Source organism: Physeter macrocephalus, unplaced genomic scaffold (assembly GCF_002837175.3).
Source record: "Physeter macrocephalus isolate SW-GA unplaced genomic scaffold, ASM283717v5 random_274, whole genome shotgun sequence".
Lineage (NCBI taxonomy): Eukaryota > Metazoa > Chordata > Mammalia > Artiodactyla > Physeteridae > Physeter > Physeter macrocephalus.
In genome coordinates, this window is record NW_021145609.1 from 30,855 (window position 1) to 57,863 (window position 27,009).

General features: G+C 51.4%; 2 protein-coding genes across 5 annotated transcripts in view; both read left to right on the forward strand.

The window, feature by feature from the left end:
• The window catches only part of PITPNA (phosphatidylinositol transfer protein alpha), a gene marked incomplete at its 5' end in the record, with an annotated part of 36,238 nt that extends 29,627 nt beyond the window's left edge, over positions 1-6,611 (forward strand). Inside the window, 2 exons of the mRNA XM_055082863.1 lie at positions 3,510-3,578; positions 4,634-6,611. Coding sequence (XP_054938838.1) covers positions 3,510-3,554 — 45 coding nt within the window. The remainder of the gene's footprint in view (positions 1-3,509; positions 3,579-4,633) is intronic.
• A 1,573-nt stretch (positions 6,612-8,184) lies between these two features.
• INPP5K (inositol polyphosphate-5-phosphatase K) lies at positions 8,185-26,740 on the forward strand. Of its 4 annotated transcripts, XM_007123546.4 has the most exons (12): positions 8,203-8,523; positions 10,328-10,435; positions 10,767-10,875; positions 14,042-14,158; positions 14,488-14,663; positions 15,238-15,349; positions 16,295-16,404; positions 24,465-24,651; positions 25,517-25,654; positions 25,928-26,011; positions 26,181-26,285; positions 26,476-26,740. In XM_007123546.4, the coding sequence occupies exons 1-12, from the start codon at positions 8,477-8,479 to the stop codon at positions 26,533-26,535; spliced, it is 1,353 nt and encodes a 450-aa protein (XP_007123608.1). In that variant the 5' UTR covers positions 8,203-8,476; the 3' UTR covers positions 26,536-26,740. The 4 variants fall into 4 exon arrangements, with proteins under 4 accessions (XP_028340949.1, XP_007123608.1, XP_007123609.1 ...); XM_028485148.2 differs by lacking the exon at positions 14,042-14,158 and having other exon boundaries at positions 8,185-8,523; XM_007123547.4 differs by lacking the exon at positions 25,928-26,011 and having other exon boundaries at positions 8,222-8,523.
• The last annotated feature ends 269 nt before the right edge of the window (positions 26,741-27,009 follow it).

The window sequence follows — 27,009 nt, forward strand, 5'->3', positions numbered from 1 at the left end:
GGTTTTTTTGTGTTTTTTTTTTACTAGCTTTATTTTTTTATTGAACTTTTTATTTTGAGATGATTATAAGATTCACATGCAGGTATAAGAAATAATACAGAGAGGAGATCCGTTTCTCCCAGTGACATCTTGCAAAACAATAGTACAATATGACACCCAGGAAATTGACATTGATACTTTTACAAGTTTCTTTAAGTAAAGGACTATTTCATACTTATAGTAAAAGCAGTTTTCAAAAGATAGAGAAAAATGTTAAAAAATAGAAGTCCAAATAAATAAAGAAAACAAGTAGGTGAATAAAAGTCGCTTTCTTCCAACCTTCGGCCTCATTCCCTAGAGGAAACCACTGCTAAAAACAAATGAACCAGGACTGGAGCTTCTATTTTCATGTTCCTCGACTATATGTATATATATAGCCTGCAGTGGTTTGATCCAAGGAACACTACAAACATCAAATAAAATCTCTTGTGTCATTTAGGCCCCAGGAAACAGGAAATAAGCATTCTTAGAGCATTTCATTATAAGAATGAAATAATGCATTTTTATTTCAGTGGCACCCTCTGTGGTGGGGACCTTGTCTCTGAGAGTAAAGGAAGCTATCGTGTTTCCTGATAGGAAGTTGCATCTTATTTCAAGCAGTAGGAAAACAGGACCTGGCTTCGCGTTAGTAAATTAAAGCCAGGTGGTGGACTCTCAGGGTATACAAGGATCTGCTTGAGGCCCAAGGAGCTTTGGTCCCATGATACTAAATCTTAGCCTCCCTGATTATTGAAAATTTACATGAATGGTCATTAGTGAGCAAACATTTAAAGAGTGCTTTTCTGTCTTTTAAAAAATTTTGTTTTGAAAGAGTTTCAAACTTACTAAAAATGACAAGAAGAATATGGAGAACTCCTGTATACTCTTGAACCCAGAGAACCCGTTCCTTTAAAGGAAAGGGTACGACCCTGGATCACACACTGCACCCTTCTAGTCTCAGTCTGGTGCAGCTCCTCAGTTTTCTGGGACTTCTATGACCTTGACATTTGTGGAAGTTACAGGCTAGTCAGTTTGTAGAATGTCTTTCAATTTGGGTTTGTCCAATGATTCTGCGTGATTAGATCCAGTTTCTGTATTTTAGGCCGAAACGTCACAGACTTTGGCGTTCTTTTCATTGTATTCTGTCTTTCTGTCCAGTTCTGGTGAAGTTATCTTTGTTCACCTGAAGCACAGCAAGGTGTTCCAGGCTCGTCTTGCTCTTTCTATGACCAGCCCTAGAATCAGCTGTATCACCAAGGAGCCCTGGTTCCTTTAGTGGAGGATGGTGTTTGGGTGCTGAACGTGCTCATTACTGTTGGGGTGTTGCTGCTCCCAGACTTTCTCATAGGATGGAGCTGGGGGACTTTAACATCTGTAGTTATTTCTATATCTAGCTGACACATTATGATCACACAGATACTTCCCATTCCAACCTAACACCACAAGGTTAACTTCTTGTCTTTTAAAAAATGTGACAGTGCCCTTATCCTTAACAGATTTGTCATGTTGAAAAATCTTGAATTTGTTGAACCCTTATAAAGTAGTATATTAACAGATATTAATTAATATGGATAACTGAAGTTATAGGAGCACTGTTAAAGATATCATTCAGGAAAGTGAGTTTTGAGCAAAATCTACAGGGGAGAGGCATTCCAGGGGGAGCTAGGAATAAGCACATACTGGCTTGGTGTCAGAAAATAGACTTTCCTGTTTGGAGCAGAGGATCTTTGCTGGGGACGATGAAAAGCGAGGCTTGTGAGACTGATTGATTTTATGACTCATTTAGGGTCCATCTCCTGTAGGTTCTGATTCATCAGGTCTGGAGCCCAAGAACCTACAAGTGCCCCACGCAATCATCTTGCTCAAGTCTGAGGAAACTCTAGCCTAAAAGGCCAGGCTAAGACCTTAGGTGTAATTATAGTAATTGTTGTCAGTAAGGAGTGACTATGGGAACCTCTGGGGAGGACCAGGAGAATGTTTTTCTCATGTCCAGGTTCCACATGGACTTACTGATTATAATAGTTGGCGGGGCAAGGGGGTGCGAACAATAGACACGGGTTTGAAACGTAGCAGAGAGCGTATTTGAAGATGTTTCCCAGTGGAGAACTACTACTCCTGAGATAGGATCTCTGCACAGTGTGGCAGTATTAAAGTCAAGTGAATAAAACAAAAACTGAGGAGGCTGTAGCTTAAAAGTGCAGGTTCTTGAGAGCTGTGTACACACACATCCCCTTCACTACACTGTTTGGAACAAAGACATAACAACACAGATAACATGTACAGAGTGCCAAGCACTCTGCTGTGCTGAGTACTCCACGTGAATATCTTAATCTTCACCACAACCCCATGACATGTGTACTATTATCTCTATTTTATTATTACAGTAATTGAGGCTTAGCAGTGAAGTCATTTGTTCAAGGTCACACAGTTTAGTGATGGAGCCAGAATGTGATCCAGGCAGTTTGATTCCAGCGCTTATGCTCTATGTAGTCAAAAGCTGTTGAATGAGTAAAGAATGAAAGTTGAGCAGAAAACTCATGGATAATGAAGACATATCTAATGGGAAGTTAAAATATACATGTTATAGACATCCTGCAATTAGAATAGAATTTTCAAGTTGGAAAGGATTTGAGAGAGATGGCCACCACAGTATCCCCAACAAGAAGTTGTGTCCTCTGCTGCTTGGAAGGTGCCAGGGCAGGGACCACTCAGTGCTTCCAGAGAAGATCCCACCCTGTTTTCCAGCAGCCTCGCACTTCTGCCAAGCTGAGATCCACTCCCTGCGCTCTCGATCCCTGTGTTCTGATGCCGAACTCTGGTGCCAAACTCTGCCCACCTGGCTGACTAGGCAAAGCCTCTAAGCAGAGCTCAGGAGAGGGGATTGCTGTTCCCTCCACCTGGAATGCTCCCTGCCCCCCACCCCCCAGAGGGCCCACGGGATTTACCCCCTCACTTCCTTCAGGTCTCTACTCAAATATCACTTATCAGAGAGGCCCTCCACAGCCGGCTCATAAAATAGCACTTTCCCACAGTCTCTCCATCCCAGCAGCCCGCAGCCCCACCCGGCATAGTTTGTTCGTTCTCCCCCCACCTTGTCCCAGAGTGTAAGCTCCTTGAGGAGAGACTTGGTCTGTTTTGGTTCACGGCTGAATTCAGGCTGGTTGAGGCCTGGAGCAGTTCCTTGCACAAAATAAGATGCTTCATAAATATTTGTTGAATGAATGAAAGAAAGAGAGGAGCTTAAGAACTAAACCCCAACAATGGGATGCAGGGGAGAGAAATGGAAATCATGGATGATGGGACCAATGGCAGAGCTATAAATAGTATGGCTTTGGCTGTGTGTACACAGAATTCTATTCTCCTGATTTGCTTTGTGCACAAAAAAAATGCTCTACCCTATCCACTGGCAGGATTGAGAAGGAGGAATATATTTGTTGTAGAGTTCCATCAACAGCAAAAGCCTTCAATTTTTCCTGTTTTTTCTGTTCCAGATGAGACAAAAGGACCCAGTGAAAGGAATGACAGCGGATGACTAAAGCCACTCCTCCCCCTTCTGCACTGTATGTACCGCATTTCTCACTGAGCATGACATAGACGCCAGAATCGGTTTGGGTCCTCAAGGCTCAGCAGCTCACTCTGGAGGCAGAATGCCTGCTTCTTTCCTCGTCCTGCCCTCTAGTATTAATGATGATCGCGATGCTTAATAGCTCTCAGGCTTTGGAAAGAGGAAGAGGTTATGACTGTTAAGACATTTCAGGGATCTATGTGATTGTACAAAGAACCACTCAGAGACAAGGACAGGGTGGTGGGAAGTGCAGCTGGGGTGGGGGCAGTGGATGAGAATCAAAGCTTATCTGCACCTAATTGCTCTTCCTCTCGTAACTTGAGCCATTTCAAGTTGAAGCTGGCATCCTGGGTGCTCCCTGTACCCCCCTGTGCCAGAGCTGTTCCCTGCCTCTCCCTTGGAAAATTTGCCGTCCAGAGAGCTTTTCCTAGTGGTCCTTGTTGGGTCTGGTGCTTCATTTCCTTTCTCTCTATACCCTCTGATCCCAGACAAAGTAGTTCAGAGGCAGCATCTTTCAGATACTTGGAGAGTGTTTCTGCCCAGGTCATAGGACCAGGATGGGATGTCTCTTGTTTCACGTGGTCACTCTTTCCCGAGACCCTGCCTTCCATTAGCACCCAGTGTCCTGCACACCTCCAGACTTGCTGTTATTCCAGCAGCTCAGAGGGGATCAGGCGTGGAATGAGAAGCCTGGTCCTGCTCCCCATCAGGCTCTGAGAGAAAATTATGTTATCAAATAAAGCCCGGTTGTCCTCTAGCACTACGGTGCTGAGGCGGCCTGGGCTTTCACCAGCAGTGAAGCAAACCGCTGCTCGCTCTCCCTGCCCCGTGTGCTTGAGGAGAACTTCTGGGAGATAAAATGGTAGGATGAAGTGGATTGAGGAGATGCCAGCTTCTCATCACTGCTTGGACCTTAGTTTCCTCTCCCCCGCACAGCCTCCCACCACACTGCCTGGCATCCTTCCTCCTTTTGCAATTCCCCCATCAATGATTTACAGTGTGTTTCTATTTTTCTCTGTTGCTTCCTTAATAATTGTATTTCTCTTCTAGTTTTGCAAGACAGTGGTCAACAGGAAGGCCCAGCAGCTCCACCCTCCTGAGTGACAGGCCATCTTCGGACGCAGCCTTTCTGTGCCCATTCTTCAGGCAACTTTGATCCCTTACTGTAGTTAATTCTAGATGCCCTTTAATATTGTGAACAAATAGACTGTCTGGTATTACAAAGCCCGTGTGTGCGGGAGCCTGCCCCTCTGAGATATGTGGCGTGTAGGTGGCTGTATTTACAGCTCCTCCCTCTCCAACCATTGTGTTCTTGACCCATTTCTGTGTGCCCCCGCCCCCTTTATTTCCAAGTGACATTTTTAGTCTTTCAAAATAGCTGCCTTTTGTGATGTGGTGATTTTAAACGATTTACTTTGTTAGTTTTCAACCTTGGGATAAACTTGAGGTATTTTGCTTCCTGGGCAGATCTTTGCAATTTTGAGTGCTCACCTGGGGAGAAGGGATGAGTTAGAAATACATATTTTTTTCCCCTCCAGTTCCACAGAACAGCAATGTGGCTTCATAACTCTGACCTCTGCTCCCAGTAACCCACTGTTAGAGTGCTCTAGGCACCATGGAAGTACCCAAGGCCCAGCCAGCCTGTTTTGAAAATTAAACAAATACAAATAACCCCTGCCCCAGGCATTGCATCTCTGGTCACTAGTCTTAGAAATACCTATGGTTTCTTGGCCCTCCTGTTGCCCACTCTGTATCTCCGCAGAGCCCGTAATGTGCCCGGGTCAACTCTACCTGGAGGGAACTGTCCCATGTGGCTCTTAGAATTGAGTCTGCCCCATACCTACCTACTAGTCTGCCCCCCGAGGAGCTCTGTATGTCCACGCTCCTCTTCCCTTTTGGGCTGGTGCTGCCACTCAGCAATAATCCCCTTTTCTCTGTGCTCTCTTAGGTTCCTGTCCTCTGTCCGAGGCTAGTCAGGACACAATGGGTCTTGATCTTTTCATGCTGCACAAAACAAGCATGCAAAAAGCTTCTTCCCAGAACATGTTCCCCCATGTCTCCAGTTGCTGGAAAGGAATTTGGGGATCAAGAACTCAGCTCGTCCTGCCCCCATGCCGAGTTCTGCCCTGGACAATCAAAAGCAAGTAGCAATCGTAGAACAGAGCTCTACCAAAGCTGGCTGGTGAGAAAGTCCAGGCTCCAGGGCAGCAGAAGCTGCCGAGTGCTTCACGGTTCCCTGTGACTTGGCAGAGCCCGAGTATGCCTTCCCAGTGGGAGAATCTGAGATAGCTGTGGTGTCACCTGACATTTCCCAAACCTTGTGAAGTTTGTTGGCCGAGTGTGCAGTGACTCAAGCCCATGCTAGCCTGGGTGCAGCTGCTAATGCGAGACCAAATCTCTGTTGGGGGAGTGAGAACTAGGATGGGATGATTTGTCCTTAGGTTTTTGTCAGTTTGTTTTGCCTTACTCATTTCTAAGTGCAATAAGGGAGTGTCACGCAGGATGAAACCTGTGACTTCCTGATGGCTGCTTCCCTGTGGCCCTCCTGGGGTAAGGGTGGACAGACTCAGCGTGGTTAGCTCCCACCTTCACTGAGGCCCCTCTGGGGCCAGGAGATATCCTGTCACAGTCTCCTCACCTTGTGGGGTCTGTAGTAGTGGATCTGGGGCAATTCAGTTGGTTATTAGCATCCCAACTGCTGGTAGCATTTATTTGACTGGGAAAGTTGAAGAGACATTCCTACTGGAGAAAAATATAAATGTTTCCCTACAAGCTCTGTATTAGCTATAATTATATTTGTGCTTAAAGCTTTTCCTTCTTACATTCATCAACTAAGTGAAGTCCAGATGTGGGTTAGCCTGGGAGAAACAAACGGTGATATTCTAGGCAGACTATTGTTTATGTGGTTTGAGGGTCAGCAGTTGTCAGTCTCCTTCCTTCAGCTCTTCTCTGAGATCCATACATATTACTCCAATTCTAGGGGCGGGGCTCGCTCCTTGTCGGCCTTTTCTCTGGCTCCTCCCACCTCCACCTGTTGCCCCAGTTCAGCATCCACAAGAGCTGAACTGGTGTTTCCTGAGGTCAGCTGATTTGGGGCTCCAGCCCACATCAACATAAGAAGGGACGTGCCTGGTCTGTTCCGTCCCCATGGATAGTGTCGCTGCTGGGCAGCAGTGTTGGCTTCTTTTAAGTATCTCCTTCCCTCCATACCCACCCCCCAAACTGACTAGCACTCAGAGGGGCTTATGATGCAAGGCTCAGCTCCAGGGGTAGTACCTGAGGATGTGCCACGCCCCTTCAGACCAGCGGCTTTCAGGGCCGCAGTCCCAGTTGGAAGCAGCAGTGCCTCTGCAGGAGGGGTGCTGGGCTCTGGCCTTCTCATGGAGAGAGGTTGGGGACAGGGTCAGTACTGTGGACATGTGTATATCTTCCCAAATTCTCTTAACAGTCCCTGCTGGGACTCCCTGATGTATTTTGGTTGGTTCCTAGTGCTACTTCTTTTACAAAATACACTTTGTAGAACTGATTAGATTACCTTGTTTATCTAATGTGAGTTTGTGCCTTTTTGTCTCAATCTTCCAATATAGGTTATATTGGGGGAAAAAGCAGTCTAATAAAATCCTAGACAGAGCTTTCTGGAGTCCAGCTTATTGGTGATGTCCTTATGTCCATTTTACAACTTAGGTATCCTCAAACGCTTGCTGATCTCCCCAGTTTTACCAGGGAAGGATTAGAAAGATACAGGATATCTCTGAAAATTGTTGCATGTTGATTTCTGTAAACTAAAACAATCCCCTTATCATTTTACTTATGCAGATATCAATTTATGAAAGTAATTTGGTCATCTTCTACTGGCAGTATTTCCTTTTTGCTTTTGTCTCCCCTCCTCTCCACATCGCCCTTTTTACCCATCCTACCAAGGAAAACATTTATTTAAGGGTCTGTAAACCTCATGAAGCTTGTTTGTAAAGTTGTGGTGCCTTTTTCTGGGGAGAGTCATGGCTCTCATCAGTTCTTCAAAGGAATCCCATGCACCGTCCTGCCCCCGCCCCACAAAAAAAATTAAGAACCAGTGATTTGAAGGAAATCATAGTCTTTGGCACAGTAAATAATCATTTCATGTTTGGTCGTAAATAGAGGCAGTGACTTATTTTCCGTTCACTGATGTATATAGCTTTCTGAGTCCAGGAGCCCCCAAACGTCCAATGTGTAATAGCTTGCATGAGTTTGAAGAGCGGAAAACACTTGAACCTGAAAGTGGAGAATGGAGGCGCTCACTGACCAAGAGGAGAGAGATTACCTGTAGTTGGGAAAGAGACTGGATTACGGGCCGGTCAGTGGGTGGCTGCGCCGCCTCCCCTCGCCCTCTGCCCCTGGGGACGTTGGGAACCTGGAGGGAGGCAGCACCGAGGGCCGAGACCTCACGTCCTGTGTTAGAGAAACGCGACGCGCCGGGGCGGGGCGAGGCGGCGGCTTCCGCCGGAAGACGGCCCCTCCAGGCCGACCTCGCGCGAGGCACGCTGGGAGCCGCCTGGGCGGTGTCTGGGCCTCGGCGCGACCCGGCCGCCGGGCCGGGCAGTGTTGTATCGGGGTCTGGTGACCCGAGGACACGCCTCTCTTACGTCTCCGTCCCCTAGGCCCCTTTCCCCTCAGCCTTTCACCGTTTCGCGCTCCTCGGAGAGTTCCGCCTCTTCCCCCGAGCCCGCCACCCAGAGCCCTTCGTGCGCTCAGACCCCGCCTCTTACGGAAGCCGAGGCGGAGAGTCGAAATCCGGAAGAAAAACAATCGGGAGAGGGAGCTGGCCGGGGGCACCTGCTGCCCGAGGGGGGCCGATCGGGCCAGGACAGGCTGCGGCGGGGAGACGCGAGCCGGCCGGGCCACCGCGTGGGGACGATGGCGGCCATGAACCCACAGACCGAGCTGAGAGTCAGGACGCTCAGGTGAGGAAGGCGACTGCGGGCAGGCCGGCCTGCTCGGGGCGGGATCACTGCCTCCGACCCAATCGGGGCTGCGGGGCTGGGTCCGAACCAGACTGGGAGAGAAGGGGCCAGACCTACAGGGCTGCTTCTAGTTCAGAGGCCTCCCACATTCTCCCAGGCCAGTATCGAGAGGGCTGTGTTGGGCGTGAACCCCGCGCCCCCTCCAAACTCAGGCCACCAAGTTCTTTCCCACTTGGACGCCCCAAGCAGGTGGCCCAGTTGGGTTCTGGAGGAGGCAGCAGTGTTGGGCTGTTTGAAGTTAAAAACATAACGAAGCATTCTCCCCTTAGCTCTGGAGTAGAAACCTTGTTCTTACTTTGGATCAGCACATACATCATGGGGTCTGCCTGACCCCGTTGTGACCTCCTGAAACCCAAAATCAGATTTAGATAAGATCCTTTAGTGAAGTGATAATAGCCTGGTCTCATGCTTGTTCTTTAACGAGGAACAACGCTAATCACCAACTTAGTGCCGGTCACGATGCAAGGATTTGCTGCTAATCGTGGGACCTAAAAGTGGGAACAAGAAATCCCGGCTTTGGCTCTCCATCCACTTAGAGCAGGTCCCTGGGAAAACAAGGAGCCTTAGAGTAAAAGAGCTGCCTCTTAATCCTCCGTTGGACAGCAGGGGGAGACCGTAAACAAACGAAGCACGGAACCTCTGGCTGAGTGCCTGGGAAGGTGGTTATTGTATTGTTTTGTTGATGTCCATATGCAGGGGCAGGAAGTTGTTTTAAGCTGGCCAAGAATTTCTTCAGTTTGTGCTCTTTAGAACATGGACCTCTAAGAACAGGGTCTGGTGAAGAAAATATGTTTGAGGACATCCTGCCCTTTTCTTCCCCCCTCTGCCCCCATTCTACATCTTCCACTGTTACAGGTCCTCCTCCTTACGGTGTGCCTAGGACTCACCTGAGGCTTGGTGGTTCTTCTTGGTCTCTGCAGGGTTTGTAGCCCCTGCCTGTTCTGTACTCAGCACAATCTGGGGGCTTCCTGGGAGCATTACTGTAACTATTCAAATGAAGAGATTTGCAAGTCTCTCCATCCCCTGAGCTGCTGATTAGATCTGTTGTTTCCCTAGGGTTTATGTGAAGCTGAGGTGGATGTTATCCAACTGATGACTTTTCCCAAAAGAGGGTAGAGTCTTGAGAGAGATGTTGAGAAAGCTGTTATTTAGAATCTTCTTAGGCTCTTCTGAAATGCTTGGCAGAATTGGTTGTGCTCCAGAGATGAGTGAGGAAGGAAATGTGGTGCTGTTATCTGTTATTTTTGAAATTCCCCTGTCTTGCAGTACTAAGGCCTCTCACAAGGTGAAAACTGAACCTCCAGAATCTTTCTGGTGGTTGTAGGATCCTGTGGATTGAAGAGTGGGGGTGGAAAGTTGCAGACTGAGCCATAGATGAAGGGCTGGTGGGATTAATAAATTCCTGACGGTCCACCCCATCCACACCCCTTTCCTTGCCTGACTCCGAAACCTTCAGCCCCGCTTTGGCAGCTCTCCTAGCGTCAGCAGCACCAGTGCTGCCAGGTGTAGGGAGCTGTACGCCTGCACGGAGGAGCCAATCCAGGGTGGGAATTTCCTGCTTCGGGGACAGAGGTGAAGATGAAGGGCTTGTAGTTCAGTGGCCTTATTCCCTCCACCGGATGCAGAAACACACGTTTCCCATTCTGACTACAGCGGACTGTGGTGCAGCCGTTAGCAGGCACAGCCCCCTGTCTGTTACCTGGATGAGGGCTCATCCTCCTTCCTCCATGGCTTCCCTTCTCAGCATACATGTCGTGACATGGAACGTGGCCTCTGCAGCACCCCCTCCAGACCTCAGTGATCTGCTTCAGCTGAACAACCTGAACCTGAATCTGGACGTGTATGTCATTGGGTAGGTGTCTGCAGGGCCCGTCACGCATCCCTATATCTGAGATCAGGTAAGCCTGACCAGTCCCAAGTTGTCCCTGTGGGGAACCGCTGTAACCTGTACGCCCTCACTCTGGAGTCTGAAGGCCAGGAGCTTTCAGCCTGCATCAGGGCCAGGCAGCGTCTGTCGTCCTAGATCAGCAATGGCAAGGGGTTGGCAGTCAACAGCCAGGGAAGGGAGAGACGATGGTCATGAGAGCCCAAGGCTGGAAAGTCGGCTGAGGGCGGTGCTAAATGTCTGTGGCAGAGGCAGTGCCCTCCAGGCCAGGGGGAAGCCTCTCACCTGGGCTGGGCAGTTTGCAGGAAATGAACTGTGGGATCATGAGCCTCCTTTCCGACACTGCCTTTGAAGACCCATGGAGCAGTTTCCTCATGGATGTGCTTTCCCCTCTGAGCTTCGTCAAGGTAACTTACAAGTTCATGGGCAATTGGGAAATGTGTCTCACCTCTTATCACTAATCCCTAGTCCTTTGGTCTCCCACTCCAGCTTTCATGCTGTTTCCCTTTATTTAAAGGCCCAAACCTCACTTGCACATGGCTCCCTGGGGCTCCTGCCTGCCTTATGTGTTCAGAGGTAGCTGGAGCTGAGCTGGAACCCCAGGGGCTAGTTTAACACCTTGATATTTTTCAGGTTAGGAGAATTCCTTGGGGAGGTGCAGCAGGGCTTAGTAACACCTCAGTGCCTACCCCACCCCCTGCCTCCAATCTCTACTCTCAGGCCCAGCCTGAAATCTCGGAGCATAATAACTGCCACCATCTATCGAGTGCTTACTCGGTGTTAAGCATTACAAGCAAACTCTTTATATATGTTATTTAAAAATCTTAACTCTTCTGAGATATGGGTATTATATAGGTAAAACCAAGACTCAGAGGTTTCACAGGATATCTGGGGTTCAGATCCAGATCTTTCAAACTTCATAAGCCATGTTCTTGGCTACTGTACTTTACTGCTGTACTGATGATCTCTAAGGCTGACAGGTATCCCACAACTCGCCTGCTGGTATCAGAGGGTATCCTCTGATCACAAGGGATATGCACCTCAAATTCTCAGGGGCGAAGAGGTTAGGAGAGGGGACACAGGTGTGGAGGAAAAAGGTTCTCAGTCTGTAGGGCCAGTATTCTTTGGGGAATCTTTAGACCATAGGAGCATCTACAGGAAGGCTCGAGATTGCTGGATCTCACCTTTCTGCCCTGCACAGCCAAGGGATGAAACACACTCCCGCTCAAAATACCTCCAAGAAGCAATGCTTCCTGGAAATACCAGAATTCCTTTCTTCCCTTCCCTGGGTGACTGGATTTCCTCAGAATTAATTCTGTTACCCTAATTTGCCTAAGTGTGCTGAAGCAAGAGCTGTGAGTACTCCCGAGGAGGGCCGAGCCAGGAGGATGGCAGACAAGGTTTGGTCCTGCTGCTGAGGCTAAAAAATGCCGGCCCCCAAGCCCTTGGCTCCCTCCACGTCACACTCGGGCCTCTTGCTGCAGACTTGGAGCTGGACCTTCTCGGAGGGCAGAACCGCTTCTCTCTCACCACCCACTCCTTTTCCAAGACTGGAGGCCTCCTTGTACCTTGGCTAACTGGCAAGGGATTGGCAGGATGGAACTGAGCCAAGGAAGTGAGCTCATCTTGCGGCACGGACACAGCTCATTCTATCCATGCGGCCTCCGGAGGTTGGGAGAGCAGCCTGAGGGCCGGGCACCCAAAGCAGATGACCTTTCTTCCCCGGGCCGAGAGTGGAGGTGAAGGGCGAGCCCTGCCTGCAGCCTATTCCTTAGCCAGAAGTTGCCAGCCACGGGTTGAGAAGCCTGGGGCTGACCCCCTTGGCCGGCTCCTAGGCTCTCAGCCACCTCCCTCTAGTCCCTTCCTCAGCTCCTCCTACTTCATTTCCTCCACTGGAACTTCCCCCGTGAGCCTCCTGCCTTTCCCCACAGCCCCACCCCCACCTCCATCCTCCCTGCACCACGCCCCCTTCCCTGCGGCTTCATGAAGTGGGCTGGTGCCTTTGTGGTAGAGCCCATCGCCCCAACCTGCTCGATGGGTTCAGATTCAGCTTGAAACTCTTCCTGAATCTTTATCAGCTCCCTGGGAGTCAGTTCCTCTTAGTCCAGCCCTTCGCCCACTTCCATTGTCATATCTGCATGCGAAGGGGAGAGACCGAGACCGGGGCTGGAGAGATGGGGGGGGGGGACACATCTGTAGCAACCTCTGCCGAACCCTAGTTTCTCACACCTCCCTCCCTCGGTCTTGGATTTGGGGTTCCCCCTGCTTTGACTCCTCCACCGTCCCAGAGCTCCTGGCCTGTGGGATCAAGTTTCATAATTCCTGGAAGGCCCCAGTACACACTCCCCACCCGGGGATTTCCTCCTTGGCCTCTGCACCTCATGCTCCGGAAATAGCTACTCGGGTGGTGGGTGTAGACAGCCTGCAGCTGAGAGAGAGGGTCACTGGCCCATTCCCACCCCACCTCCGCGGCCACAGAGAGCAGGGATTTTGGCAGTCCCGGTCCTTTGAATATCCAGGTAGTCCGACTGGTTCCTTAGTCTCCTTGAGCCTCGGTCCTTCATGTGCAGAACAGGGATGGTGCTGCCTTGAAGGGTTGGCTAGAAGATTAAATGCGCGAGGCAGTGTGTCAGTGGACGGTAGCTACTCTCCCCGATCTGTGAACACACGTCCTCTGCGCTCGCTCTCATCCCCTCTGCGTGGCCTTCATACACACCAACTGCCCACAGTCTATATTATTTTTCAGTAGCATTTTCTTATTTTTTTCCACTGAGCTATAACGTATACAGAAATTAAGTGTACAGTTTGATGGATTTTCTTTTTATTTTTTTTTGGCCACGCCACACAGCATGTGGAATCTTAGTTCCTTGACCAGGGTTGGAACCCATGCCCCCTGCAGTGAAAGTGCAGAGTCTTAACCACTGGACCACCAGGGAAGTTCCCAGGTGGATTTTTATATGTATATGCAGAACATGTTACCACTGGTCAAATCAAGATACAGAACATTTTCAGCACCCTAGAAGGCTCTCTCATGCTTCTTCCCTGCATTTACTTTCACGAATCCCTAAACCAAAAAAATAATAGCTGCCAGTTAATCCAGCATCTTTGAGATAGATTCCTGCTTTATTAATTAGAAAATAGGCTGAGACTTGCCCAATATCAAATACTAAGAGCCCGAGCTGGGATTTGAACCCAGATCTGGCCCTTAGCCACTGTCCTGTAGAGCATCTTTGAAATTCTTTGAGCCCCGGCGCACAGTACCCATGGAAACTCAGGAGGGCACTGAGGAGAAGAGCACCTGACTGTGCCTGGGCCAGGGCCGAAGATTCAGTGCCTTCCTGATGGCAGGGGGTCCCTGGCAGCCTTGTCTTCTCTGCCCTCCACCCCCAAGCCCAGGAGCAGAAACTGTAACTTGCTTAGCTTCCGGAATGCATCATTTGGCAGCTGAGACTCCATCTGCACTGAGATGCCATAGACCCCTGGGGCAGGACATCCATGTGGATCAGGGCTCTCTAGAGCGCCCAGCACAGGGCCTGGAGGGACATGAATGGCCATTTCCCCTCTCTCCTGTAGGTCTCCAGTGTCCGCATGCAGGGGCTCCTCTTACTGATCTTTGCCAAGTATCAGCATTTGCCCTTTATCCAGATCCTCTCTACTAAATCCACCCCCACTGGCCTCTTCGGGTACTGGGTAAGGACTGAGCTGTTGTCTGAGTCAAGAGCTGCGGGGCCGTCTCACTGGGATGGGCAGGGCTGGGGGCTTTAGAGCTGGACAAATGAAAAAGGGGGTGAAATGAATCTTGGCACTCCGTCCAGGCCAGTGCCCTGCATAGCCGTCTTCCCGCCTCAGGGGGGCTTAGCATCCCTAGGATGGCAGGTGGATGAGCTGGGCTCTGTGGATGGAGAGGCCACTCTGGGAGATCCCACAGGAGGTGAGGCCATCTGCCCTCAGGTCTAGGATGGGAAAAGAGAGGTGTGTCCCCCCTAGAATGGCTTCCCACCCTTCTGCCCACCTACCAGGGGAACAAAGGGGGCGTCAACATCTTCCTGAAGTTTTACGGCTACTATGTCAGCATCATCAACTGCCACCTGCCCCCCCACATGGCCAACAATGACCAGCGGCTGGAGCACTTTGACCGGATCCTGGAGATGCAGAATTTTGAGGCACAGGATATCCCCAACATCCTGGACCACGAGTGAGCATGCCGTTGTGAACTGCCGCCCCTGCCCTCTCCCCCAGGCCAGCCCAGGCAAGCGTGCTCTGCCTGGTCACTGCTCCCCAGCCAGAGGCAGTCCGCCCCATCTCCCACCCTCTCCCAGCCTCTTCCCTGACACCCCATCTGCTCTCCTCTGCAGCTTTGCCTACCTGAGGTCTGGAACACCTTCCCTTTCCCTGGCCCCTCTGCCCTGCCTAGAAACTCTGGGCACTTCCAAACATCCCAGGTCAAGAACCTCGTGGTTTCTGAGGTCCCCGGAAGGGCTGGTTCTCAGCCTTGCCTGGTGCCCAGTTGAGGAAGGAGGGCTAGAGCCTGCTCCATATTTGCCGCGTGCCCCTTGGGGCTCATCTCTTCAGCTTAAATGGTGGCGGGGTGGGGGCCGTGAGAACAGTCCCGCTGGGCCCTGCTCTTGTCTTCACCTGATCTTCTCACCCACCCCTCGAGCTCTCTGCTCTCCGGCAGCCCTGCAGTGAGTGGCCAGAACCCCTGTGGTCCTGCCTTTTCTGACCTCGTCACAAACCTTCAGGCCTCCTGCTTTCCTTTCTTTCTGAAGCCTCATTCTCTGGTTTGGAGACATGAACTTTCGGATTGAGGACTTTGGGTTGCACTTTGTTCGGGAATCCATAAAAAATCAGTGCTACAGTGACCTGTGGGAGAAGGATCAGGTATCTGATGAGGGGAGGGCCCCAAAGGGTGGTCTGAGCCCGTGGTGGGTGGAGGTTAACATGAGATGTGGGGAGGTTCTCTAGTGCCTGTTCTCCTTTCCCACGCCGCCCGAGTCCCTGTTCCCAGGCAGGGTGGGGTCTAATAGGGCTTCACCTCTGCGGGTAGGGCAGCCAGTCCTGTCCGGCCGCCCCGGTCTCCAGCTGGAGGAGCGAGGACGCAGCCACTGGGCGTGCATGAGATTAGGGAGTGAGAAGGGCTTTGGCCTGCAGCCCGTGGTGGGTGGAGGTTAACATGAGATGTGGGGAGGTTCTCTAGTGCCTGTTCTCCTTTCCCACGCCGCCCGAGTCCCTGTTCCCAGGCAGGGTGGGGTCTAATAGGGCTTCACCTCTGCGGGTAGGGCAGCCAGTCCTGTCCGGCCGCCCCGGTCTCCAGCTGGAGGAGCGAGGACGACGCAGCCACTGGGCGTGCATGAGATTAGGGAGTGAGAAGGGCTTTGGCCTGCTGTGGTCCTGCACCATCGCCAGCCCTCTTGTGTCCCTGTTGTCTTTCCCACCCCCAGCCTGGCTTGCCTCCTAGAGGATGAGATACCACCCCTTTGGGGGACCCTGGCGACCCCAGCCTCCCCTCTGACACACGTCCGCTGGTGGCTGCCAGGGAGATGGAATTCAGAGCCTGGTCCCTATAGTCCAAGAACTGGGAAAAGGCAGGCAGCTGCCTCCCCTGGGACCAAGGGGTAATGTTTGCAGAAGGATCCAGCTGATCTCCCGGGGGTGAGGGTGCCGGGGGCAGGGGTGCCAAGGATGCCGCTGGGGCAGTGAGGAGGTGGAGTGGCCGGGTTTGACTCGTGCCCCACTGCGATGGCACGTGCCAGCCCTTGACTGGAGCGTGGTGCCGGGCCATTGGGGCAGGACTGCTGGGAGATGGGACTGTGCCTTTCCCTCCAGCTCATCATTGCCAAGAGACACGACCCGCTGCTCCGGGAGTTCCAGGAGGGCCCCCTGCTCTTCCCGCCCACCTACAAGTTTGATAAGAACTCCAACAACTATGACAGCAGGTGAGGGGGCTCCACCAGGAGAGGATCAGCCTGTCGCAGATCTGGGCCTGGGAAGTCAGATCGTGCTGGCCCTGGTGGCAGTGGGAGCTGCCTGCGAATAGAAGCGCCGGGGAAGCAGGAATAGATCCAGGCATCACCTCCCGGGGGCGGCCCCACCCGCCCCCTCATGAGATGCTGACCGTGGGAGCTGTCCCAGATTGTCCGCACAGAGAGCAGGAAGGGGAGACACGGTGCTGGCAGGAATAGGGGTTGGGGGCAGGGCAGGTAGAGCCAAAGGGGAGGGAAGACAGTTGGTTGCTGACTTGAGGGGACTGTACTTCAGCATTCTGGGAACCCCTGCCCCAGAATGTTGTCCCTGTTGTCCCCGCTCCCCAGGGCTTTCTGATCCTACCCAGACAGGGGGGCAGAAAGCTTGGCTCAGCCAATTACTGGTATTACATAGCCCTGCCCCAGCTGTGAGTGGGTCGGGTACTATTTAGGAAGGTGAAGTAGTAGTTGTCAGGGGGGCAGTTAATGGGGAACAATGTAGAGATAGTGCATCTGGTAGTTAGAAGCACAGCTCTGTCCTTCAACAACTGTATGACCTTGGACGCGGTATTTAAGTCTCAATTTTGTCATCTATAAAACGGGGATGATAACAATACCTATTTCACGGGGCTGAAGATTAAATGAGACCTTGCATGTGCTCAGACCAGTGTCTGGCACCCGGTAAGCGCTGTGATAACTGCTGTTGTTATTTTTATTTTATTTTATTATTTATTTATTTATTTATAAATTTATTTATTATTTATTTTTGGCTGTGTTGGGTCTTTGTTGCTGTGCGCGGGCTTTCTGTAGTTGCTGCGAGCAGGGGCTAGGCTACTCGTTGTGGTGTGTGGGCTTCTCGTTGCGGTGGCTTCTCTTGTTGCGGAGCACGGGCTCTAGGGGCTCAGGCTTCAGTAGTTGTGGCACATGGGCTCAGTAGCTGGGGCTCGCGGGCTCTAGAGCACAGGCTCAGTAGTTGTGGTGCACGGGCTTAGTTGCTCCGCGGTATGTGGGATCTTCCTGGACCAGGGCTCGAACCCGTGTCCCCTGCATTGGCAGGCGGATTCTTAACCACTGTGCCACCAGGGAAGTCCCTGTTGTTATTTTTAGATTCATGTCTTCAGGTGGCAGTTTTACTGAAAACCTTTCTCAGAAGCTGAGAAAGGGCCAAGTGACCACCAAAACCTTAGGCTTAGGCAGAGGGGCAAAAGTAGCTCTGGCAAGAGATCCCTGGCCCAATTTAGGGCAAGGATCCTCATCTCTTTGAAGAAAAAGAACCCCCTACATGTTATGAGGCTCTTTGTTTCAGCTGGAGCAGCTCCTTCATGTATTCCCCTAGCAGGACTGTCTCATGAGGGAGGTAGGAGGTGCCTCCAGGGAGGCCCAGGCCTCTGGGATTTAACAGGTGAGTAGGTATGTCCACAGCCAGCCTGGGGTGAGAGGAAGAGCTGCTGGCCCAGTGCTGGAAGCCGTGTGGCAGAGCCATGATGTCCCCACCAAGCAAGGGGGAGAGCGTGAGCCATTTCAGGTGTGTGGAGCAAGACAGAGTGGGGTCACAGCCAGGGCAGTGCACACAAGAAGAGGCCACAAGCACTGGAAACAGGGTCCAGCCTGAGCTACAGTATAAGCCAGAAAGAAGGGAGGAGGTCAGGCTCCAGCTGGCCTGCTGGCCAGGTCCACAGCTGACAGTCTCCCCAGCCATCCATTGGAAATGAGGGTCCAGTGGACTCATTGTGGAAATTGTCAGGCCTCCGTGGGACAGGCTGGGGCTTTGGGGGCTGGGACCCTCTACCTTGACTTCAGAACCTCACTTGCCAGCAGGAGGAGAGCTGCTGACAGACCGTGTGGCCAGGTGTCCCTCTGCCCACAGCCCTGGTATGGGAGGGAAACCAGCGGGAGACTGGAAGTTACTGACATGGCCTAGAGAGGCCAGAGATGTTCAGGGTCTTACCCAGCTGGCTCAGCTAGTGATGGCGGAGCTGGGGCTCAGACCCAATTCTCTGGACTGTGTTGCCCACGATGCCTTCCTCTAGCCCACAGTGCCTCTGGGTTCACAGCCAGTCTTGCCAGCAGCAGCAGAAAGGAGGGCAGGATTGGGGTAGCAAAGGCTTGCTGAGGAGAAGGCAGATGTTATTTCCACATAATACGTATAATCCACATTGTGACTGACATTATTGAGTGCTGACCGTGGGCCAGGCATTGTGCAGAGTGCTTTGCCCACATCACTTCACTTCATTCATGCTGTATCTTCATTAGGTAGACGCTGTTGATACTGACTGTTTACAAATAAGGAAACTGTGTCTCCGAAGATCTAAGTAAGGTAGTAACAGAGTAAGTGACGGAGCAAGAATTTGAACTGGAGTCTGTGTGAATCCAGTTCCCCTTGCCTGGAGCCCAGGAAATGAAGGAATGTCTGGACAGGAACAGGGGCCTTATGGGGGGACATCATAACTGAAATATTCCCAGCTGGGAGCTCCTGCGGTGGGCAGGGCCTGAGCCCCACATAGTGAACAGAAACATTCCTGTCTGATCAGTCTGTTATTCATCCTGAAAGCCCAGTTCAGACATCGTCTGAACCATCTGAAAAGCCTTTCCTGACCCTTGCCCGTTTCACTGAGAGTTCTCTCCTTTCCTTATGCCGCCTGCAAGCCTTGCACACACCATGCTTTCAGTGTTGCTTTTAAGACACAGCGTGCCTTTCTTGCTGTGCTATGAATGCCCAGTGCACAGAGACTGGATCTGATTTATGATTGTCCCTGGTGTGTAGCATAGTGCCTGGCATATGTTTGAACTGGGAGCCTGAGAGGACAAAAGGAAAAGATAAGGTATTTAAGGAGCAACCAGTCTAGTAGAGGGACCTACCCAGAGTGAGAGAGCCAAATAAACACTCTCAAGTCCAGGAGTTGGCCCATAGAAGGTTCCAGAACTCTGTGTGGAAGTGCCGAAGGAGGGTGAAGCAAATGGTAAGGAGGCGGGCAGCTGAAGCCAGGAGGAGTCAATGAGAGTTATTGTCAGGGAGGCAGAAAGGAGCGCAGGCATTCTGATCAGTCAGCCGCGCTGGTGAGAGGCATCTTTAGTGGAGCAGACCCGCTGTACAGAGGGACTGAGCTGCATGCAGGGCGTGGTACGGAGCTTTGCCCGGCCTCGGCAGCATCCCGGAGCCAAGATGTAATGAGAAACGAGGTCAGCTCCATTACACGGGAGGGCGAAAGGGCTGAGGGCAGGAAATCCTATTGAAGTCAGGGATTGCAATGGTTTTGTTACAGTCGACAGGAACCTAGTCCACCTCTCTGCTAGGCAGTGAGCAGAGGATGTTATGAGCAATCTATTCAAGACTCGATCCAGAGTTCAGCGAGACACTTAGAAGCCATCTATAGGGAGCCAAAAGGAAAAGTGCTCTCAGACCCAAAAATGGAATACATCACTACTTTTGGGTCAGTACACTGGATCAAGTTTTCTAGGCTCTTAAGCCAGGAGAATCCTGCAGAGCTACTTGGTTTTAATTTTTAGAAAGTAAAGACATACTACAGGCATACCTGGGAGATATTGCAGCTTTGGTTCCAGACCACCACAGTAAGGCGAATATCACAATAAAGAGAGTCACACAAATGTTTTGGTTTCCTGATACATAAAAAAGTTATGTTTACACTATACTGTAGTCTGTTGAGTGTGCAATAGCATTATGTCTGAAAAAAATATACATACCTTAATTTAAAAATACTTTATTGGTGAAAAAATGCTAACCATCATCTGAGCCTTCAGCAAGTCATAATTTTTTTTGCAATAGTAACATCAAAGATCACAGATCACCATAACAATTACAACAATAATGAAAAAGCTTGAAATAGTATAAGAACTACCAAAATGTGACTCAGAGACATGAAGGGAGCAAATGCTGTTTGAAAAATGGTGCTAATGGACTTGCTCGATGCAGGGTTGCCACAAACGTTCAATTTGTAAAAATCACAATATCGGCGCAGTACAAGAAAAGCGAAGCACAAGGAAACGAGGTGTGCCTGTAATCTCCAGAAATAATTCTTGTACTCAGTCATGACCATCAGCCAAAAAAAAGCATTAGTGATGGGACTTCCCTGGTGACGCAGTGGTTAAGTATCTGCCTGCCAATGCAGGGGACACAGGTTCGAGCCCTGGTCCAGCAAGATGCCACATGCCACGGAGCGACTAAACCTGTGTGCCACAACTACTGAGCCTGTGCTCTAGAGCCCACGAGCCACAGCTACTGAGGCCCGCGTGCCTAGAGCCCGTGCTCCGCAACGAAGAGTAGCCCCTGCTCGCAGCAACAAAGACCCAACATGACCAAAAATAAAATAAATAAGTAAGTAAATTTATTAAAAAAAAAAAAAAAAAAAGCATTAGTGAGACCCGGCTCTGGTGACACACACCACTTGCCATCGGCCACCGCGGGCAAGCTGGAGGAGACGGGTGCAGTGGAAGGAGCACTGACTCTGTAGTCAGCAACGTGGGCAGGCACCCAGCTCCCACCTGAATAGGGTGACCTCGCTCAACTTCAGTGTCCTGGAGAAGAAGGAAAATGTGACCCGTGGCATTCTTCCAGTGTTGGAAGGATTGGAACAGTCTGATGCACAGAAGGACCCTGTGTTTAGTTATTATTAGGAATGGAGAACTGGGGGGAATGTATAATATTTAGTTGGTACATATTTATTTTGCTTATTTGTTCCTTTTGTTTGTTAAACGAGCTCGTCAACGACTTTGTCAATCCCATTTAGCAGATCCCCAGTTGCCTGGCGTATAATAAGGGCTCAGTAAAGCTCACTGAAAGAATGAACAGTACAGGTGCCCAGTGATGAGTGTGGACCAGTCCATGGAAAAGGAGGAAAGGGAGACAGGCTGAGGTCCCAAGGAGGAAGGAGAGCCAAGCTGAGGTACTGAGGGGGAAGGAGAGTCAGGCTGTGGTCAGGACTTGGGGAGGATCCTGACGGGACAGCAAGTATGGGCTCTTGACCATAATAGGGAAGTGGAGTGGGGGAGGATGCTTTGAAAGGGAGAGTGGTACATTCATGTGGTTCATTACCAAGTTTTAAGAATTGCTAGGCACTGAATGTCCAAGATTGGTTTGGAGATTGAGTGTCTGTTGTCTCTGGGATGGGAATACCACATTCCGATTATCCCCTGAACACTCCTCAGAAGAGTGAAGGATTGAAACAACCCAGGGGCCCCGAGCAGAGGTGGTTTAGCCAGTTCCCACTTCTTGACCACTCCCTCGACAATGTCTCTTTGAAGTAAGCACTGTTATCACCCCATCTGAAGAGTGGAAGAAACTGAGGTTTGGAGTGATGAAGTCACTTGCCCAAGGGCAGAGCTTTTTTTTAAACTAAGTTACTGGTTTGTTGTAAAAGGATATAACTCAGAAGCAGGCAGATGGAAGAGATGTGTAGGACAAGGTATGGGGAAGGGGAAGGAGCTTCCATGCCCTCTCTAAGGGCACCACTCCCCAGATTCACTAACCTGGAACCGCATAGCTCTTAATTAACAGTGGCAGAACCTTCCCCCAAATGGTCTCTGATACTAGAGTCAGAGTTCACCACCGAGGCACCATTCTGCCTCTATTGCTGGAAAACCATATTGCTATTGAAGTGATGGAAGTATACCAGAAACGTTTGTTTAAAATAGTAAGTGAATAAAGCAGAAGACAAAAATAGAATTTCAAACTGATTATAAGCATATGAAACTGTATATGTTAAGATTAGGTGGGCAGGACTTCCCTGGTGGCACAGTGGTTAAGAATCCGCCTGCCAGTGCAGGGGACAGGGGTTCGAGCCCTGGTCCGGGAAGATGCCACATGCCGCGGAGCAGCTAAGCCCGTGCGCCACAACTACTGAGCCTGCGCTCTAGAGCCCGCGAGCCACAACTACTGAAGCCCGCACGCCTAGAGCCTGTGTTCCGCAACAAGAGAAGCCACCGCAATGAGAAGCCTGCGTGCCGCAACGAAGAGTAGCCCCCGCTGGCCGCAACTAGAGAAAGCCTGCACGCAGCAACGAAGACCCAATGCAGCCAAAAATAAATAAAAATAAAATATTTTTTAAAATGATTAAGTGGGCATTTTTTTTTTTTTTTTTTTTTTTCCTGTACGCGGGCCTCTCACTGTTGTGGCCTCTGCCGTTGCGGAGCACAGGCTCTGGACGCGCAGGCCCAGCGGCCATGGCTCACGGGCCCAGCCGCTCTGCGGCATGTGGGATCTTCCCGGACCGGGGCACGAACCTGCGTCCCCTGCACTGGCAGGCGAACTCCCAACCGCTGCGCCACCAGGGAAGCCCTAAGTGGGCATTTTTTAAAGTATATTTTTCACTTTTTGTAAACCATTTTATTTATTTATTTTAAAATTTAATTTTATTTATTTTTGGCTGCGTTGGGTCTTCGTTGCTGCGTGCAGGCTTTCTCTAGTTGCGGCCAGCGGGGGCTACTCTCCGTTGCGGCACGCAGGCTTCTCATTGCGGTGGCTTCTCTTGTTGCGGAACACAGGCTCTAGGCGTGCGGGCTTCAGTAGTTGTGGCTCGCGGGCTCTAGAGCGCAGGCTCAGTAGTTGTGGCGCACGGGCTTAGCTGCTCCGCGGCATGTGGGATCTTCGCGGACCAGGGATCGAACCCGTGTCCCCTGCATTGGCAGGCAGATTCTTATCCACTGCGCCACCAGGGAAGTCCCTAGGTGGGCATTTTTGAGGAAAGAGAATGAGCTTGGGTTTTTTTTTTTTTTTTAGTTCTTTGGGTTTCACGAGCACTTGTTGAGTACCTACTGCATGCCAGGCTCTGTGCTAATGCTGAGGATACACAGGAGACGCCAAGAGTCCGTCCTTACCTTCCAAGCTCACACGCTAACTGATAGGCTGACTGGGAAACTGTGAACTACAATATACTGTAATAGGAGATGTACTTGTGTAGAATGCTTTGGAAGCAGAGAGGTCAGTGACGGCTTTATGACAAAAACAGCACTGGAACTGGGCCTCTCCCTGTGACAAAGGGAGTTATAGATAGCAAAAGCTGTAAGAGTAGAGGCCCAGAGGCTTGAGAGACTCACCATGGTGAGGTGGGTCTGGGGCAGAGGAGGGAGATAAGGTAGCACAAGGGGTGTCAGACTCCTGCGCACCTTGAAAGCCACATTTGGAGACTTGAGCTTTGTTCTGGAAGCAGTGAAGACTCCTTAAAGGTTTTAAAGCAGCGAATCATCTGACCAGGCTATATGGTCTCTCTTATGCCCGTCAGGGAAGCTGGTGAGTAAAGAACAGGTGGGAGGTCTTTCACTTGACTCTTGAGAACAAAGCATCACAATAGCCAGTGTATGCAGAGAGTTTATGTTGTATGAAGCATGGTGCTAAACATTTTTTGTGTTTCATCTCATTTAATCATCTCAGCAACCCTATAACATAACTACTGTTATCTCCATTCTACAGATGAGGAAGCTGAGGCCTAAGAGGGGTTGGCCTGGTGATTAAGGGCACATGCTCTGTGGTCATGCTGCCTGGCCTTGAGTCCTGGCGCTACCACTCAGTGGCTGTGTGACTGTGGGAAAGTTACTTCCCCTCCAAGACTCATTTTCTCCACTTGTGCAGAGTGAAATAAATAGTTCTGGTTGCCGGCATGTAGTGAGCGTTCCCTAAATGCTTCCCTTTCCTTCCCTAAGGTCAGGTCTTTAGTATGGGGGAAGCCAAATTCCAGCTCAGGTCTGTCTCACTCCAAATTCCAAACCTCAGCTTCTTTGATGTTCTGCTGCTTTTGTTCAAGAAATAAGAAAGGCTTTAAACGGGATGTTTCTGAGTCACAATTTGATTGTGACCCTCTAGTCTACTGAGGGTCCTTGGCTGAGTCTGACAAAGGCCAGCATACTTTTGGTTCCATTGGACACCCTCCTGCCTGCTGCCATGCTGGTCTCCAGCTCTGGCCCAGGGGGTTCTCGTGACTGCTGACAGGCCCTGGTGTTAGGGAATCCAGCAAGCTCGTGGGTCCCTTCCTGCTCACCTGCCAACCCTTCTCTCCCCATTCTTCCTCTCCTCCCACCCCCAGTGAGAAAAAGCGCAAGCCCGCGTGGACCGACCGCATCCTGTGGAGGCTGAAGCAGCAGCCCCAGGCCGCCATCCACACCCCGACGCTGTCAGCCCCCCACTTCACCCTGTTTCTGAGGAGCTACGTCAGCCACATGCTGTACAGCATCAGTGACCATAAGCCTGTCACTAGCACCTTTGACTTGGAGGTAAATTTCTGGGCTGCCCGGCACTTGGCAGAGGAGCAGCCATGCTGGGCCACATCCCCAGACCCTCCCGCCCTGGGTTCTCATGTCAGCAGATGCCCCAGGGGAGACCTGTGGGAGAACATGATTGCCTTTCCTCCCGGGTCAGGTATCCCAGCTCTTCTTAGGAGCTGTTGATGGCTCTGTCTGTCAAAAATGTGTTCAAACCCTTTGTCAATAGGTTTCCATTTCCTCTTGGTACTGTCCCTTGGGGCTCCTGAGTTCCATTATGCTTATTACCTACCATGTGAATTAGGACTTGCTTTCATTTGTCCTACACCTATTGGGCTCAGGTTGCAAAGGGAGCCCCCTCCATCCTTGTATCTTGCCATCTCATGACCAAGGCGGTGTTCACCTCCTTTGAGCTGCTGGCTGCCCTCTTACTGTTTGTCTGTCTTTATACCACTGTGTCCCTTCACATGCCTATAGCTGTTCTCACCAGAGGCCCCCAAATTGGATTTGGGCCTTTGGGTCAGGAACCGTGAAGGGCCTGCGAGCAACTCCCTGGCTTCTTTCTTCAGCCCGCCAGCGGCGCCCCTGATCTCCCCGACCCCGACGTTCCTCAGCACTTGGCTCTCTGCTTGGTTACCCAGCGGCCCCCAGTCTCGCCTCCTGGCAGGGCCAGCCATCCCCGATCAGCCTTTGGCCCTCCTTTCCAGCTGGCCAGCCAAGGTCTGATACTCTAAGGGCAGCCCAGTAGAGTTCACCTGTGGGTGCCCCTCCATCCCTCCCCACTGACCTGACCGTTGCAAGGGCACAGTAAGGACATTCGTCTCAGGGAAGGGAATGATGCTGTGGGACTTCAACCCCTTCCCGCCCCTGTGTGTAGCTGAAGCCATTGGTATCTGCCCCACTGATCACCCTGCTGCCCGAGAGCCCGTGCACCAACGAGAGCGACATGCTGATCAGCTACTCCCTGACCGCAGACTTCCTCAGCAGCCCCTGGGACTGGATTGGCCTGTACAAGGTGACGTGGCAGGCGGGCAGGGAGCCCATCAGTCGCACCCCCCCACACCGGTTTATCTATTCTGAGTGCTCATGGGAGTTGGGCACAGAGACTGCAGAGCTACCCTCATCCACCCCAAGGGTCCTTGCCCACCGAGGGGGCTAGCTGTGAAGGGGAAGAGGCAGGTGGTATGATGGCCAGCCTTAGAAATGAGACCATCCTCTCCGTAGCACTTGACATGGGTCCCGTGTCCTCCCAGACCACTGACCGCCTGCCCGATCCCCCCTCCCACAGGTGGGGCTGCGCCACATTAATGACTACGTGTCGTATGTCTGGGTCAGGGACAACCAGGTCTCCTTCAGCGACGGGCTGAACCAGGTACCTGCCCCCTTTCCTGAGATAGGTATTCCACATCTCCAGCAGGCGGGCTTGTCTGACCTCTCCCCTGTCTTCTGGAAGGAGCAGAGTGCTGGATACCTAATCGCTGAGAGCTGAATGGGGCCTGGGGCCGTGGAGCTGATCCACTTCCTTCTGTCCTTCCCTCCAGGTGTACATCGACATTAGTGACATCCCTGAGACTGAGGATCAGTTTCTCCTTTTTTACTATAGCAACAACCTACATTCTGTGGTGGGGATAAGCAAACCCTTCAAGGTAATGGATGCTGGTGGGTAAAAGGACGGGTAGCCCAGAAGACTTGAGCCCATCACCAGTTCCCTGAGGCCACGGGCCACGGAGCCGACCCTACCATGGAGCCGAATCCTTTGGGGGGCGGGGGAGACAGAAGGCATGGAGTGAAGCCTGCCCTCGCCCCTTCCGCTCACTGCTTGTTTTACCCCTGCAGATCCAGCCTCGCTCCTTCTTGGCAGAGGGCCCCCTGGATGAAGCCCAGCCACAGATCTGAGCCGGGATAGAGTGAATCCAGGGTGGAGGCTGGTGCTGGCAGCCAGCTCTGCCTACCACTGCCAGGAGTGCTGGGGGCCCAGCCCGGCCCCCTGAGGAGGCAGCGGTATCCTCCACCTCCCAGGGGGACCTCTAGCCACACTCCTTTGCTCTCTCCAGTCCAGATCTCTGGAATCAGCTCCTTAAATACAGGTTTTTGTTGCTGAGGTGTGAGTGAAACCAGCTAGTTTGTCAACAGTGAAGATCTAGACAGTCCACTGGATGTGGGAAGGACCCTCCAGCCTGCATCTCATTTCTTGATTTCCCCCACACACACTTCCAGTCCCGCCCAAGCAGGCCTGCCAGGCACATGCCCCATCTGGCACAGGCCTGCATTCTTGTCACGCCACCCTGGGCCTTAGGCTGCCTGGGAGGGGGAGATGCTCCCATTTGTACAGGCTGCGGAGACTGGTTGGCCCACATAGCACTGGTTTCC

Excerpts from the sequence above, each read along its gene's own strand:
- INPP5K (XM_024127914.2), top strand. The coding sequence starts at position 10,203 with ATGCAGAAACACACGTTTCCCATTCTGACTACAGCGGACTGTGGTGCA. Across the intron at positions 14,664-15,237 it reads CCCAACATCCTGGACCACGA|CCTCATTCTCTGGTTTGGAG; the intron begins GTGAGCATGCCG and ends TTCTTTCTGAAG. Across the intron at positions 26,286-26,475 it reads GGATAAGCAAACCCTTCAAG|ATCCAGCCTCGCTCCTTCTT; the intron begins GTAATGGATGCT and ends TTACCCCTGCAG.